At 40.8% G+C, this 15,511-nt stretch overlaps 1 protein-coding gene across 7 annotated transcripts in view; it reads left to right on the forward strand.

The window, feature by feature from the left end:
• The window catches only part of TAOK3 (TAO kinase 3), a 97,045-nt gene that overhangs the window by 30,564 nt on the left and 50,970 nt on the right, over positions 1–15,511 (forward strand). For all 7 annotated transcript variants that reach the window (XM_075110251.1, XM_075110257.1, XM_075110250.1 and 4 more), the window contains 2 exons: positions 11,044–11,142; positions 12,389–12,599. In XM_075110251.1, coding sequence (XP_074966352.1) covers positions 12,480–12,599 — 120 coding nt within the window. In that variant the 5' untranslated portion in view covers positions 11,044–11,142; positions 12,389–12,479. The remainder of the gene's footprint in view (positions 1–11,043; positions 11,143–12,388; positions 12,600–15,511) is intronic.

Raw genomic sequence — 15,511 nt, forward strand, 5'->3', positions numbered from 1 at the left:
TGGACCATTTTATTAGTATATTGCATCAAGCTGGATGCTCCCTTGGCACCTGGTGTTGTTTATGGATGGTTCACTGTAGATAAAAATATCTTTGGTGATTCCACGATTCTATGATAGCTGCTGCATGTAAATAATTGCTATAATTGTCATGGGGATGTTAAAATGATCCTGAAAAAGAGGGATCCACAAGAGGGCCATCTCATGAGCACATATCATGCTTGATGCAGCAAACTTTCAGTTCTTCCTGGATGTTGAATAAAGGCAGCACACTATCATTTTTTCTTTCCAGGTCTTCAGCCATCCAGTGCTCTTTTCATAGAGGATAAACACTCTCTTCTTGTACAGTTATTAGATAATAATGATGTTTTGGACATACATATTTTACTTCTGTATGTGTCTTTTATTGCTAACCATAAAAAATGCATATGCTAGAAAAGAGTCAAGTTAGAAAGCCAGTGGGTAAATTATGTAATATTAATGGCTGATTCTGTCTTGGCTGGTATATGCCAGATTAAGTTTGCTTTCTTTTAATAATAGTATTCCCACATTAAACTAAATTTTTGTGGATTTTTGAAAATGAGCTTTTTCATGTTTAATTCCACTCCTGAAGCAGACTTTGAACACCTGAATGAAACAGATGTAGCCATTTTTAATTATATTGAGTGTGGAAAAAATTCCTGGTTTTTATATATATGTATGTATATGTTAATGGTTGCAGTCATGCCTGTAAATAGGTCAGGAAGAGAGCTGGATGTTGCAGTCAGAGTCACTGGGAGCAGACTGAGCTAAAATGATAAACCGAAGTAGTCAAAAAGGCTATTTCCTAAAGGTTATCTCTGGCTGGCACAGAGGGAGGCAGGAAGGAAGGAGGCCTAGAAAAGGAGAAGTGTGTGGTAGGGAGAGATTCACAGGGGGTGTGTGGAAGGGGGAAGTGTGGTGCAGCAAAGACTGGACGTCTTGAGGGAAATATATTGGAGTGCTGTGGCTTTCTCTGCTGCTGGTTTAACCAGCAGCAGTACAAGTTTAGGAGTCAGAAGCCTTTCTCTCTAAACCTTATCACTGGAGAGGACAAACAATGTATGCTGCACTGGGCAACTCTAGAAATTAAGGTTTGGGGGTTTTTTATTAATAGGAAGCTTGTAATGAAGATCCATGGATTCTTCTAATCGTGAAGAACATACTTGACAGTTACCTTCCCCCGTCTCTTCAAACAGAAGGGGGAAAAAAAAATTACAGCTTGGTTTGTTGTGAGAGGTATTCTGACCCTCCATGAGCAGAAAATGTCTTCCCCCTGCCATGAGTGCGGTCTGCATCTGTTTTCTTACTTTTTGTTAAGGACCTACTGCATGACTCTCTCTTTGGCCAGTTTTACTGTGGTATAGCTTCCAGAAAATGAGTATCTGAGTTACATTTTCTTGCAAAAGGAGAATAAACAGTTTTTAAAATAGAAACCTGTTTTCTCAAAGTCAGCTAGTGTTATGACAAAAGCTACATAGCTACCCTAGCACGCTGTTATGTTAAAGGGTCTTATTCATTGTCTTACACTGACATAATGAAATACCTTTTTGTCCCAAATGGTATCACAGGCTTTTCATACATAAATACGTACGTGTCCCTCTACCAAAACACACCTTTTCCTTGGGTAGCATGAAGTAACGGTTCCGTAGTGTAATGATGTGTTAAACTCAGTTAAATCTTAGTGTTCTCTGCAGTTTCTGACTTACTCTGAGGGGCAAATCATGCCACCTAAGCTAACAATATGAGAACTAATTTTAAAACTCATAGAATGTTTTAGTGGTCAGCGTGTTTGTAACAGTCACTTCCTACATTTCTGAAAAACTGAGCTTGAAATGCAGATGGGGACATACTTGCAGCCTCATTACACATTGACTGTTTAAATGATCTGGCGGCAGGTAGATCTGGTGGCTACTGTGGTAGCTTCAGCATCAGAGGTGTTGATCCTACAGTTTTGAACTGTACTGCAGGTGAGTAGGAGTAGGTCAGCTCTCACTCCAGCATCATCCTGGGCACTCTGGAGGGTTGTGGGAATAGATTTATCTGGTTGCTGTCTTTTTTTTGTTTGATTGTGTGATGGTCAAAATATAAACTATTTACAAATATCTAAAAATAGCTTTAAAACACAAAATATATACAGCCCTTTGGAAGCCATTACATTAATAGGTAGGAAACTCTGAGTGTGCTGGTGTCTCTTCAGGCTTTCATAAACAATTTGATGATGTATTTTTGCCTCTGATTAGCACAGAGCATAATACTCATGAATTTATAATTATCTAGAGTTCACTGTCTTTTAAGCGACATGATGAAGAGCCTGGTATGCTACAGAAGAAATCTGATGAAAATAGGGAGGCAATTTCTTCAATTGCATGACCCTTATGTTTTAGATATTTTGATGAGATCTCATGAAATTTATATTTCTCTGTATGATGCCATTTGGGTACATTAAGATTTAAAATGATTCATGTATCTTTCCTCTCTTCCAGATGTACTACTGAATTATTTCAAGGGTGCTGTGATGAAATACTATGAAATATTGTTGTTCAGAGCAAGAAGTCTTTTTCTATCGTTTTTTTAACTACGCCAAGCTTATTTCATGACTCAAAGTTTTTAAACTTGTAAAATAAACCTGCAGAACCCTAATAATGCACTCCAGATTTTATGATAAAATACAGGTTCTGGTCCAAGAAATGTAATAGTGTGCATTACCCTTAAACAAAACATATTTTTATTAAATTGTTTTAAATTTAACTGGGAAATTATTGGGAAGCATCACCCAGTGTCTCTTGCTCTGGAGTTTTGTTTTTTCATTACTGTGAAGAACAATGCTGTTTGACTTTTTAAATAAAGCCCAGGCTTTTCATTGGGTTTTGGAGGGGGTTTATATTCTACCCATGATCTTGGGTTACTATAATTATACATACTTAGCAAAGCAGAGAGAAGGTAAAGGGATTGCTTCTTGCCTGTAAGAGACAAGTGTCTGGGTACTAAGAAATGCCGTCTTACGTTTTATTTCAGTTCCTTTTTAAAATGCCACTTGCGGACAGGATTTGGGAGGTGCCAGCTGGTTTGCTACTTTTGATGACTCTCCCTATTGGGCTAATCACCTGAGTTTAACTCATTCATAGCTTCCTTACAATTTTGTCATTAAAACATCATGTGGTTTGTTTGGTGGTTTTTTGTTTTGTTTTAAGATGGCTGCAAAATTTTCAAAACACTAAAACATCTGCAGCAGGATAGTCAAAAGTGTGTGTATTTTAAAGTCATATGCTGAATTTTCAGCTAAGTGGGTATTAGGGAAAGGCTGTGTGATACTTACTAACTTTGTTGCTACAGATGTTCCTAGGTTCCTTGAAGAGAAAAAAAATCCACAAACAAAATCCTCAACTTTTGCTTAATGGACAATAGCAAAGCAGGGCCGTTCCTGGAGGTAGCTTTGACACTTTGTTGGGGAACCTGTTTAAAAAGAGGCACCAGAATTTTGAGCTGGAATGCTGTCTGACACCACATTCCCTCCTGTTTCTATTCTTCCCATACAGTGAACACAGCAGATAGTGGTGTAAATATTTCTGTTTCATAGGTAATGAAAATACTAGAGTTGTGTAAAGGCCTTATTAAATAAGTGGTCTGTGTTGTGCATCCAGGGGGAAAAAAGGCTCCATTGTCACAAAATGGTCTACAGGAACACGTTAGCTGGAAAGACCACCTTGGTTGTCAGATTTCTTTACCTGCTTTCATAGAAGTTTTTGGGTACGAAAGAGTGGTTACTATAGAGAAAAATTACAGATACCCTCCTTAAACTGGATACATTACTTCAGAAGGACTACATAGTGCTCAAAACTAGGTGTGAGATTAAGGACTATGTATTGACCTAAATGTATTGGAAGTATGTTAGGTGTATGCCTATTTCAGCCACAGGATGAAACTGTAAAAAGCAACAAAACTAAAATGAAGCATTAGTTCATTATTTCAGAGGTTTTAAAATCCCTTGCAGAGAGCTTCATGAAGCAAATTGCAGAAGGACCGATAGTGCTCGTCTTTATGGAAGCGTTCGTTGAGTTGTGAGCATTAGGTCAGGTGCAGAGAGAAGGTGGCACTTTGGAAGGGGGTGTTGCCTTCAGAATAACTGTTACCTCTGGTTTCTGCTAACCTGTGATACTGCTTATGCCCAGAAAGGATGGCTATGCTTGCTGGGACATTAACACGGTGTCAGAATTCGGGGTATCAGTGGTTGCAAGTGTTCATGGTGCACACTGCTGTGTGTGTTTGTCCGCTGACCACTGAATTCCTCTGTGTTGTGTTTAGCTCCCAGGGTATTTCCACAGCACAATTCTGAGTAACGTTACTTTTAGGAAAAATAGAGGCTCCGTGTCATGTTTACCTTGTATATCATGCTTTTCCATAGTAAGTTCATAGACAAAATCATAATTATTTTTTTTTTTTTGAGGAGGATTTTTGACTCTCTTTTTGACTCTCTGGCTGCAGGTCAAGATAGATCAGTGTCATAGGTGCCACTAGTTCCTCACTTCAGTGCCTAATCATCATTCTACAATTGCTGATACTTCATGTATCAGCCGTAAGGTCTCTCTGGAGAGCAAGAGGGAGGACAATCTATAGAAGTTTTCTTATGCATTTGCATTCTGCCATGTCTTATATCCCAAAACTTCCTGCAGTAGCTGATATGTCTTTGCCAGGATGATTTCCAGTGAGCGTGACTGGTACTGTTTCCTTTGGAAGGCTGGCATGTTGCTTGATTTCATACTTGTTGAAACATTCCCTGGGACTAGAACTAATTGTTTGTTTCTTGACTTTAAGCCCACTGGTTTTATAGTTTTATTTTTTGAATAAGTTTATTGTCTTATTCTTGAGAAATAAATACTACTTATAGGGAGTTGCAAATGGAACAATGTTTCCTTTGAAACTATTGCTCCTAATCAGGGAAGAAAGTTGCTTCAATGAAAGTACGTATCTACTATAAAACCTGCAAATTATTAGTTTAATTTCATATCCCGGGGCACTCTGTACAGTGATCACACATTAGTCAGTAAAGTTCTGATTCAGGGGTTTTTATAAGCATGAGTAATCTTGGTAACTATAAATGACCTGATGCATGTGTGAGCACTGGAGGATGCTGAATGAAGGTATGTATGTGTCAGGATGATATTTGAAGCAGATTGCTGAGATGAATACTTGGCAAAGAAGAATCCTTGTACTTCCTTTTAGAAGTTGTAGTTAAGGAAGAGCTGTGATTGCATCCAAATATTATGCAAATGTTAATAAAAATGGTGTGCATAGTTGACTTGAATGTTCTGGGAAGTTATTTCTTTGAAAAGCAGAGCAAAAAAGGTCATAACGCTAGTTCCTCAAACATGAGTCTCAGCTGCTGACTATATGACTAGGCACATTTTGTGCTTATGTTCTGGTTATGTTATCCAGCTTTCCTACCAGACTGTGTCCTGATTCATTAAGCGGGTCCCCTGCCGCGTGCCCTCAGGGCGCGCTGTCCTGATATCTGCGGAGCATTTTCCAATGCGCCAAAATATTTTTCTTTGCTACTGAAGGTCACTGGGTACCTTCCATTTCTGTTACATACAATTTGGATCATTTTGCTTCTTAGAAATTTGCAGAAAGGACATGACAGGGCTTGCTGCTTGTAGACCAACGCAAAATCTTTTCTGAGTGTCTTGGAATCAGTGATTAATTTAAGCAAAGGCTATAGTACGGTTGCTTTTTCTATATGCTGTCAGCAAACTTGTAAGTAGCCTGAATTTATGTACCAGATATACGTATCTGACTGGTTGAAGAATTAAAATAAACTAAGTGCTAATACACTAGGAAAAAACACATATGTTCATATGTTCCTGTGCTGGTTTTGGCTGGGGTAGAGTTAATTTTCTCCATAGTAGCTCGTATGGGGCTGTGTTTTGGATTTGTGCTGGAAACAGTGTTGACAACCCAGGGATGTTTTCCTTCCTGCTGAGCAGAGCTTACACAGAGCCAAGGCTTTTTCTGGTTCTCGTAACGCCCCACCAGCGAGTGGGCTGGGGGTGCACAAGGGGTTGGGAGGGACCCAGCCGGGACAGCTGACCCCAACTGACCCCAGGGATGTCCCACACCTTATGGCGTTTTGCTCAGCACATAGAGCTGGGGGAAGAAGAAGGAAGGGGGTGACGTTGGGAGTGATGGCATTTGTCTTCCCAAGTCACCATTACATGGGATGAAGCCCTGCTTTCCTGGAGATGGCTGAGCACCTGCCTGCCCATGGGGGGTGGTGAATGAATTCCTGGTGTTGCTTTGCTCATGCACACAGCTTTTGCTTTACCTGTTAAACCATCTTTATCTCAACCTGTGAGTTTTCTCACTTTTACCCTACTGATTCTTTCCCCCATCCCTGCCCGGGGGAGCGAGTGAGTGGCTGGGGGGGGCTTGGTTGTCAGCGGGGATTAAACCATGACAGTTGCTTTCAGTTACATAATGTTAGCTGGAAAAGTAATTCTTAACAGTCAGAGAAATGGCATGGAAAAGCTTCAAATATGGAGGTTTAAGAGTCTTTCTCAAAAAGCCAAAGTACCTGCTTCTCCGCAGTGATGGACTGTTCATCCTAGATCACGGTCTGCACGTGAGGATATTAGCTGCAAAAGCGCTGGATGAAGTGTTTATGGCCTTGCTAGCTAGCCATATGTAGCAATTAAAGGGAAGAAAAAAGCTCCTAATTCTTAAAAACAAACAAAAAAAAACCCAACCCAAAATGAATCAAGCAGAGCAATATAAGTTTATGTGTGAGGACTGCAGTGGAACTTGAGCATGTGTCTACATTAAGCTCTGATTCAGGTTTCTTATTCAGGCCAGTTTTTATCAACTGAATTTATCTGAGAATTTCCTTCTTAATGTTGTCTTCTAGATTTTTGGAGTTGTTGTAGAGACTGAAATGAAGAAAGGGGACTCTGCATTTGTCATTCTTGGAAAAAGAATTCTGATGTAAAATTATTCCCCCCAAAATATTCATCTAAAAATGAGTGCATGAGCCATGTCACGTTGCTCCTCCTATGAGTGGAATCTGCTGCTGTTCCGCCCTGTTTCCTGTCGTCTGTTTTTCTGCTTGAAGTGGAAAACTTTGTCCTTGTTTTGGGAAGTACCATGGTGTAGTTAGGAACTAAAATTAATTTTCTGTGTTTCTGTACACATTTGAAAGGGACCTGTAGTATTGTGAGGCACAATTCAAACTGTGTTTTACAAGCCACACACTTGCATTTCATTGGAGTGTTGAAAATGAGGTGATTGTAGGGTGTGGAAACTGCTGCGTGTATTGGATGTGCTGTGAGCTAAGGATGCTGGGCAGGTTGCTGGTTGGTTAGTGAACTTGACAGAGAAAGAAGTTAATATATTAACTTCTGATGCCATGCTATGTGAAGACAACTTGTTAGCAGTTAAGAGATTGAGTGCATGAGTATAACCATCTTGTACATGGATGTAATTTTAGATCCATGGAATATTTGGAAATGTGGGTAGTTTAGCTGTTCTTAAAGGCACTCCCAGTTATGTTTTATTGCTTCATTTATATTCAGGTTAAGGACTTTTTCCATTGAAACAGCACCTGGAGGCCATAATTCATAGACTCATAGAATCATTAAGGTTGGAAAAGACCTCTAAGATCATCAAGTCCAACCACCAACCCAACACTACCATGTCTCCTAAACCATGCCCTGAAGTGCCACGTCTACACATCTTAAATACCTCCAGGGGTGGTGACTCCACCACCTCTCTGGGCAGCCTGGTCCGAGGTCTGACCACTCTGGCAGTAAAGACATTGTTCCTAATCTCCAACCTAAACCTCCCCTGATGCAGCTTGAGGCCATTTCCTCTTGTCCTATTGCTAGTGACCTGGGAGAAGAGACCAACCCCCCCCTCACTCCAGCCCCTTTCAGGCAGTTGTAGGGAGCCATAAGGTCTCCCCTCAGCCTCCTCTTCTCCAGGCTTAAACCCCCCCAGCCCCCTCAGCCGCCCCCCAGCACACTTGTGCTCCAGACCCTGCCCCAGCCCCGCTGCCCTTCTCTGGACACGCTCCAGCCCCTCAAGGCCCTTCTTGTCCTGAGGGGCCCAAACCTGAGCCCAGCATTCGAGGTGGGGCCTCCCCAGGGCCGAGCACAGGGGCCCCATCCCTGCCCGGCTCCTGCTGGCCACACCAGTGCTGACACAAGCCCAGGGTCTGGTGGCCTCCTTGGCCACCTGGGCACTGCTGGCTCATGCCCAGCCGGCTGTCAGCCAGCACCCCCAGGGCCTTCTCCGCCGGGCACTTCCCAGCCCCTCTGCCCCAGGCCTGGAGCGTTGCCTGGGGTTGGTGTGACCCAAGGGCAGGACCCGGCACTTGGCCTTGTTAAACCTCATACAGTTGACCATGGCCCGTCGACCCTGTCTAGGTCCCTCTGCAGAGCCTTCCTACCCTCGAGCAGATCAACACTCCCACCCAACTTGGTGTTGTCTGAAATTGATAATTGATAGCAAGAGAATTTTTGGGCAAACGTAGGTAGCAAAAGCAGTAAGTCGTGCTTTTTAAATAAGAGGGTTGCTTATGATTGAGGAAATTTTGCTTTTCTTTAAACTGTTGGGGAAAAAAAAACAACTCGTTTGGTATAGTAGTGAGACTTGTTACAGCATTATCCAGGGTCCAGTCTATGAGTAGTCTGCAGGATGCACCACTAGTTTATCATTCCTCGTTCATAGACAGTAGCAAGCTGCTATCTGCTTCCTGGCTTGGCTCTTCCCGTACACTCCACCATCATTTTCTGGCGAAACTGTGATGAGACCAGCTTTTGTCTTGCTCCAGCCACTAAAAACACCAGGTTATCGTGCCATTTAACATAATCGAGTAGTAGAGAATCCTTGAAACACTAACATAAGATGGCATCTTTCTAGCCCCTTATGGTATTTCAGAAATGGGGCACAGTTTTTCCTCCAAGGCAGGGATTTTTCACTAGGAACTGTTTTTTGAGAGTTTTAATTTCTAGGTAGGCAGTTTGAGGCATTTCCAAATGGCCTTATCTGAACAAAATGCTGATCTCATGAGCTCTGAAAATCTTGAGTCACTTGTTACTTCCGTAAGTCACTGCCAGTATGATTAATGCTGTTTTCATTTGAGGTGTTCGGAACATGCTGTGTCTCAAATGCTGCTTTAGGTGTGCTTCGAAAGGATGAAGGGTAAAAATCAGGCTTCTGGTAGAAATTGTTTCTTGATGTGTCAATTCATTAGTTTGGTAACTGAAAGAACTTGCTTACATTGACTACACCTTGAACTGGAGTTTTTCTACTAATGACATTTGACTCCCAAAATGCTCTGCCATTGTTTAAACCATCGTTATTTCAGTCTTCATGTGTCTAGAAGAGAGTTGTAATATTAAGAATTTGTGACCTTGCCAGCTTTCCTCGAAGTGGTGGGATTTGCACCTCTTTAGTCCTATGCTGTCCCGAGCCTGAATCGCATAGCTAGTGCTGTGAAGTGCTCGTGCGAAGGGTTCTGTGTCTGTACCGAGAGGTGCTGCAGGCCCTGTGGGATCACATGGAGCGGCTGGTGGTTGTGTTCAAATCGGCAGGACTCAGGTTACTCTTGATACACTTTCCACCCTGAGTTTCTCTGATAATCGTTACTGGAGAATAACAGTCCTGCTGAGAAGATTTACTTATTGTGCGGGCTCACTATATGTGTCTGTCCCAGTTGGAGAATGACATTACTCAGGGCTTAACTTCAAGTATTGACCTTTAGTTTTCCATTTTAAATACTAATTTATCCTTGAATATTCGAGCTGTGTGGATTTTGTTTATGGCAGAGAAGTTCATTTGACTAGAGATGGATAATTTGTTTTCTTCCTCAGTTTGTTTTTGTTGTTCTAAAGCCAAATGGATTTTTCACTTGGCTGAAGAATGCCAGACCTGAAATACTGCATTCTTTGCCCCTGTCTGCAGGCATGTAGTAAATATAGCACCTTTGGGTGAGGCCAATCAGCTGAGAATGAATAATGATTTCATTCATCTGACTTTTGTTGTCAGTTTGTTCTTGGTATTTTTATTTTTTTTTTTTCTCCTAAACATTGCAGATACTTTTTCTGGAACTCTTTAAATAGCTTCTTAATGGCTCAGTAGTATTGCCCTGTGTTGAGAACAGTAGACAAAAAATATGTCATTTTTTGGCTATGTTAGCTACTAGCAGGAAGACTTCTGCTCATATATTTTTTTTCCTAATAAATGAGAAGGTGAGTTAGCTTGTTTGCCATTAATTCAGGTGCATATTAATTCAGATTTTGGCTATGTAACTGTTACAGTTTGCTTTACCTGTGAAGTGTTTTTCCTGTAGTTGTAGCTACACAGTAACTTTTTCTATGAGGGCAAGGTAACTTCAAGCTCTCAGTGTCTGACTCCACTGAGAGGATCGCTGTGGCTGTTTGTGGGTGTTGCTGAATCGGTAGGAAAGAGTGATTGCAGGCACTTGAATCCTTAACTGTGAGCAATTTAGACCTGATTTCAGCTGATGGTCCTAACCATTGCCCTTCTTTTTCATCTTTTCATTGTTCATTCTCTCCCCAGCGGAATCCAACAATGTTTGACTATGTCCTAATGCCTGGGACTTTCTTTGAAGTCTTGTATGTCATCAGGTACAACATACTGAGCTAAATAGTAGACTCAGCTTTGTGAGCCTTATTCTTTTTATAGGCAACCTAAAAAGTGTAGTCTGAGAGCAAACTTCCATGTTCCTCCTATGCCCCAGCAAGCTTAAGAGTCTTTATAAAAAGTCAAAGGACTTGGCATCTAACCTCTCTTCCTGGTTTCCTATCTTATAATGATATATAACAAGCCCCAGGGCTGTAGAACAGAGGAAGTTAATATCTTCACCTAAAGAGACACCATTAGCATTTAGAGCCAGGACTCCTTTTAATTGTGCTTTCCAGTGATGCCATGATACTCGGTGATCTTTCCTAGGTGTAGTATTTTTGTGTATAAGAATAAGATGTAAATACTGGTATTTGTTTTCCTTTGCAGAATAAGAGAGCACGTAGACTCTGGGGGGACGAGAGCACAGGACGATGCTGCTGAAAGGAATCTGAGCCACAGAGCATGCTTTGTGCCACAGTTACCCAGGTACGCTCCAGCAGAGTACTTTGTGCACCTCTAATGAACTACAGTTTGTTGTGCTTGTTGCTCCATTACTTGTCATCCTGAGCCAAGGAGACTGTCTTAGCCTGAGACCAAAACCATGCTCTGCTTCCATTGTTCCATCTGGATGGCACTTGCAGTCTGAACTCTTCTAAAGCCTTTTATGTTTGTTTTAGATTGAATTTTATCAGATTTCTAAATTTCAGCTGGTCTCATGTTACACTGGTTTATTTCATGAGGTAAGCTGAACATTTAGCATATGTTTTCAGAAGTCTATTATGCACGGAGAAGATGTGGTCTCAAGAAATGAGGTGCTGAACTACGTATGTGGAAGTAGTTCTGAGATGTGCTCCAGACTGTTGTTAGAAACTACTCCAGATGACTCACCTGCAGATAATCTGCTGGGTTTCAGAAGGCAAAAGCAGTGGGGTAGAGGCATCTGTTGATGCTTTACACACCAGTGTCTAATGAACCAATGCAGATTTTTCAGGATGTTTTGACAGGGAATGTGAAACATTCTGATGTTTTGGTGTTTTCTTCACCACCCCCCCGCCCCAATAAACTTTTGTGATGAGTATTTAAATTCCTCATTTCAGTGCATCTCAATTCTGTGCTGTCTAGTTATATGCTTATGCTAAAGAAAGATGTTAAGAAGGTAAAGATCTGCCTTACATGATGGAGTCTAGGATTTTTCAAAAGCAATTCTGTGACCTGGGAGCCCTCACAACCCAGTAGAACTAGCTGTCTTATAGCACTGAATAAATGAATAATAAGAAAAAGATCATATGATTGTGAAGTGTTTCTGTGGAATAGAAGCTAACTTCTACTAGCACCAGCTGGCAAGTGGGAGTAGAGAAACAAAGCAAACAAACAGCAGAGAAAAGTAGGAGGAACAATGGTGATAGTCAGTTTTTAGACACATTAGGAGACCTGCATGAAGAATAACAAACCCGTATCACGGGAAGTTTTGCATAGCAACAGGACTCTTGTCTTCGAGTGGACTTCAGTGTAACTGCAGCATTTGTTTCCTGCCTGAGATAAAGAGCTGTTGTACTCTGAATGCATTTTAATCTCTATATCTGAATTGAACTAATAATTAAAAAGAATTAGCTGAAGGAAACAATAGTGAAGTCTATTGCTCCTGAAAGTATTTCCTCTTATGTTGCTGTCTGAGGAGTGAGAACAGAAACATGTGTAAAGGAAACAGATTAAAGATGAACTTTTTCACCAGGTGCTGAATGCTGTCTACAGACTACTTTGTCGATGAAGGAAGAAACTGATCGGGAATTGAAAGTGCGAACTAGTTCGTAATATTGTTCAACATGCGCAAAGGGGTGCCAAAGGACCCAGAAATAGCTGACCTGTTCTACAAAGATGATCCCGAAGAAATATTTGTGGGTTTACATGAAATCGGACATGGCAGTTTTGGAGCAGTTTACTTTGTAAGTATAGTATTTTATATAGTATATACTAGCATTATATAGTATATAAAGAACTATAGTATAGTTCTTTACCTCTTTGGAAAACAGAACCATTTTTAAGTGATGTTTTAGAGGTTTTCAGCGTTTGTAAAAGTGATTGTTCTTTGAGCCCTTAGTGCTTTGTGTCAATCAGCTTTCTCATAATACTTCTCAAAAATAAGTGTTTCCAGAGCACTTCTGGGCTTTTTACTGGTACAGCTCCATTTATAGTAGTAGCTGACTATAGTCTTAATAGTGCACCCAACCATTCAGGTTAAGTATATGGTATCTTGTGCTGTCTGATGCTGAAAGTTGAATTTAAACAGTTGGAAATATATTTACCAAACTGGAATTTCAAGATACTCTACTTGGTGCTCATATGCTTGTAAATCATTGCAAATTAATAGATCAAGTGAATTAATGATTCAAAATGCGTTTGGAATTAAAAGCTACTTTGTTAATCAGTTGGTATTGTGGCTGCTTGGGTAAAGATACCGTGGAAGACACATCAAATAGCATTCAGGCTTTTGAATGATTTCTCTGCTGCTCTGATAATTTAGGAGTAAGATATCTTTGAAATACCATTTTGTTTTGCCACCCTCTCATTCCCATGTTCATCTCATATCTTAATAGCAAATGCTTACATGGCAAAAGCAAAGAGAAAAGTCTTAAGAGGAGTGGGAATTCAAGCAGGAAGGATGTGTTGCATTAATCAACACAGTCAAGGGAATTTAATCTGGAAAGTGAGAAGAATAGTGCTTTTACAATTTGTATCAAACAAAGCCAAATCCAAAATACTGGATTTGGAAATAATTATAGTCCAGTCGCTATCAGTGAAACTAAAATAGAATCCCCTTTAAAAAAAGTCAGTGAAAGACAAATTTAAGCTGCTTAGTAGCATGGCCTGCCACTCCAGAAGATCAAGCTGACTAGAACTGAGATTTCTGAATATCAGACATAAAAGTATTTAGATAAGTACCCTTATGCTTGTAACCCCGGAACCTGGCAGAAACTAGTGTGAATCACTTGCAAGCGCTCCAGTTCACTGTCTATAGTTGTATATAGCGATGGTGGCGCTGGTGGAGCTGTTATTAGAACAGGAGAGGAGCCTGATACTTTGCGTCAGATAAGCAGCGTGTGTATGTTTTGAGGGATAACAATATAATTCCTCAATGAATAACATGGTAGTAACGATACAGGGGAGTTTCTGCCATGGGCATTGTCAGCAGTGGGACAGGCACTTGTAGATGCTGGGGTAAGTGACAGGTCAATGGAAGTATAATGTTAAATGTGCTACATGTGTAAGAGGATGAGGCTGTAAAACTTAAAATATGCATTGATCCACTCCCTAAGAAGAGCAAGTGTGTTTTTGGATGGGAGTAGGGAGGTTCTGTCCAGCGTATTTCAAACCAAAGGAAAAGGGTGCATTGTATGCTTTAGGACAAAGATGAAATAGTGAAGGTGCCACCTTTATCATTCAGCTCTGGTGTTCAGAAGTTCCTCGTACTTCCAGGGAAAGAGGGTGAGGAGCATTAGAGATCTAATCTTCCAAGCAGGCTTACAACTGAGATGTCACTACAGTTGGGTAAAAGACTTGTGATTCCCCAGTGCTTCTCTTCCTCCTTTCCCTGGATGCTTTCTTTAACTGGTCTGCACTTCACAGACATTGGAGAGTTTAGCCACACAGCAGCTTCTTGCAATATCCTAGCAGCAACTGCATCCTCCAAGCTTGATGGTGATTGCAGTCATGCCTGCAGTAATATTACTGTAGTAATATAGTAACTGGATGCGTTACCACTTCTCTGCCACACATCCACACTTCTTTGCCACTGGTTAAAACCTCAGCTTTCCTTCCTGTTGCATGAAGCACTAGGCATCCAGTACATTGTTCTTCAGAGTCTTTGCTTTGTCCTGCTGCATACCTAAGTCGCAAGCAGGAACTCACCTGTTTGCAGATTTCATGCATAATAGCCCAGGATCCGTTGTTTGCCTGAGGAAGGCCTCTAGCTATTACCCTGCCTTGTAAGGGTCGTGCTAGCTACAGCTTTTCCCTGCCACGCAGGGCATGCTGTCCATCTTTGGGTTTTTTTCCCTCTGTTTTAAAAGCTTTTGTAGCCTGTCTTACATCTTGATTCTTATGCATCTTGGAGTAAGGCAGGGGCCAAGAATAAGATACTGGATTGTCATGGCAAGACTCCAGGGATCCTGACGTGCCTGTTATCGAAAAGTATAGGTCAAAAAAACTTTGAAGAACATGGCTTTCTAAATATTCCAAAAGAACGGGGAAGAGACTTCAGATACATAAAAAGGGGTAGGGCATGGATTGTTATGCGGGTGCTGCATCTCTTTGACTCTTACTTAAATTGGCACTGACACTGTTACAAACAGCAAATACATCGATCTGTGTCTTCTCACTGTTATGGTGGATTAATATCACTATTCTTTTAGTAATTTATGATTACAAACTTGATGTAAGCCTAATTTTTGCGAGCTGTTTTGTTTTCCAGTATATTATTGCCAAGGTTTGGCAAGATAATTTGGAATTTCTTTTCTTGCTTGAAAGAAATGATACTTTATATATCACAAGGCTAAGAAAAACCTCACAAGGTTTTAAAGTTGATGTTGACTTGACTTGATACCACACTTAAATTCAGGAGAATGGTTTTCATCAAAAATAACCTACTTATATCCATGTTAGAAATCTGGAAAAGTGATAAAGCAGATGAGGGCAGCATAAAGGAAGGTTTTGCAAGCAAAATGTGCTTGTTTTCTGCCAAGTTTTTTAGTGAAGATCTACAAGTATGGCCAAAACCACTTCAGCAAGTGGATATTTGTGAAGTGTGCTTGTAGGGCCCTTTAAGTTATTTCAGCCAGGAGGATTCCAAGCATTTGGT

This window comes from Phalacrocorax aristotelis, chromosome 15, assembly GCF_949628215.1.
Source record: "Phalacrocorax aristotelis chromosome 15, bGulAri2.1, whole genome shotgun sequence".
Lineage (NCBI taxonomy): Eukaryota > Metazoa > Chordata > Aves > Suliformes > Phalacrocoracidae > Phalacrocorax > Phalacrocorax aristotelis.